General features: G+C 46.7%; 2 protein-coding genes across 7 annotated transcripts in view; one reads left to right on the forward strand and one right to left on the reverse strand.

The window, feature by feature from the left end:
- Positions 1–815: 815 nt before the first annotated feature.
- On the reverse strand, positions 816–3,392 carry slc6a19b (solute carrier family 6 member 19b). The gene is made up of 9 exons (XM_055502964.1): positions 3,194–3,392; positions 2,803–2,950; positions 2,643–2,768; positions 2,128–2,550; positions 1,849–2,005; positions 1,547–1,751; positions 1,312–1,471; positions 1,082–1,217; positions 816–976 (listed from the first exon to the last, which is right to left on the reverse strand). Exons 1-9 carry the CDS (start codon positions 3,390–3,392, stop codon positions 848–850), a joined length of 1,683 nt encoding a protein of 560 aa, XP_055358939.1. The 3' UTR covers positions 816–847.
- Positions 3,393–4,191: 799 nt separating this feature from the next.
- The window catches only part of fhod3b (formin homology 2 domain containing 3b), a 57,223-nt gene continuing 54,820 nt past the window's right edge, over positions 4,192–6,594 (forward strand). For all 6 annotated transcript variants that reach the window (XM_055502952.1, XM_055502953.1, XM_055502955.1 and 3 more), the window contains exon 1: positions 4,192–4,696. In XM_055502952.1, the coding sequence (XP_055358927.1) occupies positions 4,529–4,696 (168 nt within the window). In that variant the 5' untranslated portion in view covers positions 4,192–4,528. The remainder of the gene's footprint in view (positions 4,697–6,594) is intronic.

Genomic DNA, 6,594 nt, shown 5'->3' on the forward strand with positions numbered 1-6,594 from the left:
AGCATGTTCCAAAGCACGTGACAGCGGGGGGACAATATCACTGTCCACCCACACCACAAAAATGTCCCCACGTGCACACACGTGCGCATGGACGGCGAGCACATGCATGCACCCTCACGCACTCAGGCTCGGTGTCGTACACCCACATGCAGAAAGTGACATAATGGAGACATCACGCAATCACACTCTTGCAGGGGAAGACAACTGTGCTGTATCACCCAGGTGTTTCTCTGAGCAGATGAGAGGGAATCACTTTTTAAAGATGATTCAAACAACTACGTTTAAGTCTTAAATGAGACTTTGATTTTTATTAGGGTTTTCCTGAAAAACAAATCAGAATCAAACTTAGCTTTGTTTGTGTAGTATGAAGTCCTTGTGTTGTTGTTGCTTATAACAGAAGCAGCAAAAATAAGAACCCAAGGAGCAAAACTATGTCCTTAACTTTTATTGAACACTAAACCTAGAAAAACATAAACACATAGTGCATAATAATATTTTCATACTTGCCCACAACAAACTGGTGATTAAACTTTTATTTTCTTATTGTGTATAATTTTTACATCTCGTGTATTTTTCTTAACAGCTCAGTGGGTAAGTAGTTTAATGCAGATGAATTGTAGACGCATGTGGACTTAGAGACTATGTCTAAAATATGCAGCAACGTTTCAGACATCCCACACTAACGCATCCGTATGGTTATGCTTAACACGTTACAACAGCGCCCCCAACTGGAGACATAGGTGAACCTTCATTTTGTGCCTTTGAGCTTTTATCTAGCAGAGAAACGTGTATCTGATACAGTAGGTGTAGATATAGTATTTAGCAATGAATACTAGGCTGAGGGGATTTAACTCAATGACTTTGAGCTCTTCTTTGATTTCATGAACTTCCAGAGTGCAATGAAAGGAATCCCAATGCTGGGTATTCCTGCCAGTATAAAGATGATCACATAAATCCACCATGGATATTCCTTTTCCTCAAGTGTTGAAGAAATTATTCTGCAAAGACAAGCATACAGTGATCTAGTGTTTGATGGTACAATAAAAATTAAGGGAATTAAAATATTGAATTCAATATTTACCGATGTTGGATCCCAGGTTTTATAGAGAAGCTTTTCTGATACTTTAGTAGTAATGAGTGGGCTGATGACTCTCCAGGTCACCTGCCAGAAGAGGTTGGGTTTGTGTCCAATCATGAACTGAATATCACCATTGAACCTATAGGACAGCACATCAGTCGATTTCGTATTTTGTAGAATTAACAATCATTAACATTCATAATTCAAACAACGTATATTTATTGAAATATGACCTGTCTATGCCGTATATGTAGACGACAGACACTGTCTCACAGAAGGCGACTATTAGCAGAGGAATGGATCCTCCATACGTGTCAAAGAGTGAGAGCCAGTAGTTTCCTGAGCCTTGGATGAATATCAGACCCACCAGGCAGCACATGATGCACGTTACACCTAAACAAGATGGAGGAGCTGGTCAAATATACAGAATCAGGCTGACAAAAACATGACAGACTTACTGTACTTTACCAGTGACGGCCTCTTTAGGACACGTCCTGGGGAAAACGTTGAGGTCCTGCAGTGGTACCAGAACTCCTTCAATATTACCAAACATTGAAGAGAGGCCCAGACAGAAGAGCATAATGAAGAAGAGGACGGCCCACAGAGGCGAGAAGGGCATCTTGGTGATGGCCTCAGTGAACACGATGAAGGCTAAGCCGGTGCCTTCAACTCCCTGTGGCAAAAAACACACTGCTATCATCACATGCTCAGGTTTCCACTAAATGGAGCCGTTGCCTAAATAGTCTTTTTAGTGTGTGGTTCATTTTTACCTCACTGAGGAACGTATTTAAATCACAGGTTGTCAGATTCAGCTGTTCAATCACTGCAGGCTTTGTCTCATTCAGGTGTTTTACAGCCTGACTGTAGTTGCTTTCAGTGATGCTTCCCTCAGCAAGATCAAAAGCATTGATTAATCCTAAGATGTTTCTGAGAAATAAAGTGCAGCTGGTTGGTTAAAAAGCTTTTCACTCTTGATGTTACAAATAAGTAAGACATCAGATACATTTATTTATTTTACTTATTTATTTATTTATAAAGACACAAAATACCTAGAAAGACAGTTGTCGAATCTTTTTGTTGCTCTGAAGCCGATGATGGTGTAAATGACAGTTGCAACATAGACTGAGGTGATGCCGTTGACGATGGAGATGATCACTGCATCCTGTTCGCAGTTGTTACTGGAGGAGACATTTCGGTACACAGCCTTAAGAAAACAACACAACACACTGGGCTTCAGCTGCATCCACGTAGACCGCTCCGGTTGTAAGTGACGCGCTGTGTTGTACAGTACCTTCCCGGCCGTCTCAATCCCGCGAATGATGCAGACGTAGAGCACAGACCACGCACAGAGGTGACACAGGAGGATCCACCACTGCAGCCCTCCATCCTCTTCTATTGTTGGACTTATGTTCAGGGTTCCTCTGTACCAGAAATAATCCACCGGGGAGCTTTCCTCGCACTCTACAATAAGTCCTGACAGAGGAGCCAAAATGAACGTGGGTTCTGTGCTAGTAGTAGTAGTAGTAGTAGTAGTAGTAGTAGTAGTAGTAGTATTTTTGTAACATCTGTGCGATTTGCATTGTTGGGACACTGGCTCCACAGCAGAGGCTGTTGAAATGAATTAAAGAAGTACCAGAGGATCCAGGCGATGATGGTGTTGTAGTAGAGACTGATCATCGGCTTCGAGTTTCTTCGTGCATCTTTTTCACAGTTGTGTCGAATGCGTCTCACCGATCCCAGTCAGACACGGGTGAACTGCAGCCCACACCCTCAAACTGCCCCGGCGTAGACGCTGCCCGATGGCGAACTCCAGCTGCAGGAGAGGGATACCTTCATGGACCAGCAGGATTAGAAAGGGGATCATAAACGCACCTGGAGGAGCGTATTAATGTGTGTTAATGTGGAGATTTTTAATGTGAACATGATAGTGAATGCAAAGGTATTTGGGTTAATGTTAATCATTCAGGTGCATGAATGCAAGTACTGTATATTAAAATACACAGTGGCCACTTTACTGGGTTCCTCTGTTTTTAAGTTGAAGAGATTAGAGAAGAAATAATAACTTTAAATCTATTGTTTATAACTTTATAACTCATAACTCAGCACTTACTGTACCTCCTCCATGACTCTGACACAAATAGGGGAACCGCCAGACGTTTCCTAGTCCCACACAGAACCCCACACAGGTCAGCATGTACTGGGCTTTGTTGTCCCACCTGGGTCTGTCTCTGGCCTCCTCCTTCTCCAGCTTCTCCAGCTGCTGATGGGACAATATCCTGTCCTCCAGGCCGGGGTTGGGGAGTTGAAGCTTCATGGTCTGTAACAGGGTCGGCTCTGGATGCTGCTGGCTCACACTGGGACATGCACTGGACCCCTGTAATATATTGACCAGCTCTGCCTCATCAGGAGCATGCGGAGACGAGCACAGGTCCGCGTGTCCGCCGTATGCAGTGGGGTCTGTGCACAAATGTCACTCTGTTTGGGAGGTTTGGAGAACCTGAACCTGTGAGCTCTGATCACAGGAACTCATACATACGTATAATGACGTGTTTGTGGTTGCATCATTGCTTCTTACTGTACCCAAGGATTGATTTCTGAATAGAACATAGTGAATTAAACCCACATGAATGATTGAAAACAGTATCACAGCTTTGATAAATCATTACCAGGTCATTACACTAATTTATAAAACGTTTATTCACTGTAAAAATCATTCACAGACACAGTTAAAACACGTGTAAAGTAGTAAAGGCACTGCTGACGTCCAGTTTTGAAAAAATACCCATGTTTCACATTTAAAGTCGTTCATTAACATGTTTAGTTATTGACAGTATCAAAACCTTTACACTTCTAAATTTCAACGTGGTTTGTTACAGAGAGGCCTCGAGTATATAAATAAATAATGTGCTTTGCGCAGGTAACGCATCCGCCGCAGCTCCATCCGCCGCTGCGTGGAGCAGACTCGCGCTCGGGCGCGTTGCGCCGGTCGCCTTCCTCCGCTGGAGGCCGCCCTTGCGCCTGCAACGTGAGCCGCGCTGGCCGGCCGGAGTCTCCGGCTGCCGCGTCCGCCGGCGGAGTCAGCGCTTGAGGAGGGGAGCCGCTGCGCACCGCACCGCACCGCACCGCACCGCATCGCTCTCTCAGGCCGAGCGCCAAGCGTAGCAGTCCCCGTCCGCAGTCCGCCTCAGCACCTCGACCGCCCGCAATGCCCTTGGATACTGCGGCCCCGCTGCCGTGCGCGTCGCTCTGACCGAACGGATCTCCGCTCCGGGACTGTTGTGCGCACTGCCCTGAGTCATAGGCGCTGCGGGAAGCGAATGGGGAAGCTCCAAGGATAACGGAGGGTGCGGGACTGTGCTACTGCGGAGGACCTGCCGGTAGTTCGCTGGCCGCGGGGCTGCAGCGTCTCCGCCGCTGTTCTGATGAGCTGAAGCCGCCTTGCATGGATTCATGATGGCTACGTTTATTTGCAGGGTGCAGTATTTAGATGACACTGATCCTTTTAACAGTACCAATTTCCCGGAGCCCACCAGACCCCCTCTGTACACGTTCAGGGAGGATATTCCTCTGATCAATCAGATTGCGGGGGTCCACAGGCTGCTGAAGGCGCCACAGAAGGTAGGCGAATGGTTCCTGTCTGTGGTTTGTTTGTGTTCCATTAAACGAACCTGGCGAAAAGTTAACACCTACAACTTCTGAATTAATAATTAGCCTGCTTGTGTTGCTGCGGTTGCTACTCAACAAGCTGAATGGACCTTACAGCCGTTTAAGCCCATGCAGACTGGAGCTATATGATGCGGCATACCTTCAAACATCACAGGCTTATAACTTGACATTGTGAAATATTTGCTGGCTTGAGGTGAATGGAGCAGACACCCATTACTTGGCTGAGGAGAGGTGGGCGTCTGTTAATGTTTACCACAACCACAACACTAATACCCTTGCATTTTAACTGGCTCCTCTTACTCTTCATTATGTAGACTTACTGTAAAAAAAAAAAAATCCAAAAAGTTCCTGCCAGTTATTGTGTTGAAGAAAAGACTCAGTGATGGGATACTAAACATAATTTATAGTCAGATTTAGTCAAATTAATGCCTAAGTTAAAGCGGACTTTGCTCTGGATGCCTACTTTGCGTTTGTGGAATCATGAGACGTCCTCGAATCCATGTAGGAAACCACTTCTGCTGCTGGCGCTGGACAGCTGCAATTAGAGTAGGTGGGGTGAAATGGCCAGTTGGTCACTTGTCGAGGGCTGACGAGGGACGGGACCTGGATTTATTCTAGATTTATGGATTTGAGTTTGCAACCATCTGATACAGTAGCAGAGGTGCCCCTGTTCCCCTGTGATGTATGTTTCTGAGCCTCTACATCGTCTTCATTTACTGTTTGAGAAAGTAAATCAGCACCCGCTGCGCGAGCAACCATAAAATGTTGCTCTTGGTATTGTTTTTCTTCCCCGTGTCCTCAAAGGAAGCCATTAACAAATAATGTGAACCTGAAACTCATTTTCTAATTTGCCCTTTTTGCGGAAGTGGGTTTTATTGTGAGCTCAATCTCTTGGGAAGTCCCTGTTTCTGCCTTCTGATTTCACCGTGTTCGTCCAAACACATTTCCAGAGGCGCTCGTTTGGAGACTTAAACAAAGCAAAGGGGCCCACGGCGTGAAGGCAAGGCTTTGGTAATTAAGCGCCGATCAGAGTCCGGTTGGGAAAGTTAAGTCAGGGTTCTTGTCGTTCCTGTCACATTAGTAGGGCTCCATCCGCTTCCAGAGGGGCTGCAAAGATAAGTGATGGAAGCCTCAGGATGCTGTGGATCACCACAAGCCGAGCCACAAGATCTCATTGTGTAGTCCATTCAGGCTGAGCAGCAGGATGCGACGGCCAACGTGGGAGCGGAGACAAGCGGGTAGAATTAAAAACACAGACACACTGTACTGTAGGGCGGCTGGTCCCAGTTTAGCAGCAGGTCAGCTGGACCTCCAGCTGCTGTGGACAGACAGTGGGCTGCAGCACCTGGGTAGGTGGACTAGCTCACTAAAACGTGTGGGTGACCAGTTCTCTCATTCACACCTCGTTTGTAGATGCTACTGCGGAAGCCTTCGACCACCAACCTGTTGCTTCTGAGCTCGGTCTCGATGGTCCGCCTGGTATAAATAGCTCCCTGCTAACACATGGTGCCGGGGAAGTAAAAACAGCCGGCATCTGCCGTCTCTGGGCTGGTCCTGTCCATTTCAGCGCGCAGTCTCCCCATGGGAGAGCTCTGTGTGTGTGTGTGTGTGTGTGTGTGTGTGTGTGTGTGTGTGTGTGTGTGTGTGTGTGTGTGTGTGTGTGTGTGTGCGCATCAGATGGCTGCTGAGTTGTGAACATCATCGCTGTAGCAACAAGGAGCTCAGTACCAGTACATACAGTACTGGAACCAGGAAGTGGAGCCTGGTCATTTGTATACCTATACCTTCCACATGCCCCCTCCCAGTTCAGAGCCCCGTACAGTAGTTTGCGGGCTGGTGGCCTTGATGTC

This window comes from Betta splendens, chromosome 16 (assembly GCF_900634795.4).
Source record: "Betta splendens chromosome 16, fBetSpl5.4, whole genome shotgun sequence".
NCBI classification, from domain to species: domain Eukaryota; kingdom Metazoa; phylum Chordata; class Actinopteri; order Anabantiformes; family Osphronemidae; genus Betta; species Betta splendens.

What these genes read in the sequence shown, in the direction of transcription:
- slc6a19b (XM_055502964.1), bottom strand. Translation starts at nt 3,392, where the DNA reads ATGAAGCTTCAACTCCCCAACCCCGGCCTGGAGGACAGGATATTGTCC. An exon ending in TACATATACGGCATAGACAG is followed by an intron (nt 1,218 to 1,311) that starts GTCATATTTCAA and finishes GCTGTCCTATAG; the next exon opens with GTTCAATGGTGATATTCAGT. An exon ending in AAACCTGGGATCCAACATCG is followed by an intron (nt 977 to 1,081) that starts GTAAATATTGAA and finishes TCAACACTTGAG; the next exon opens with GAAAAGGAATATCCATGGTG.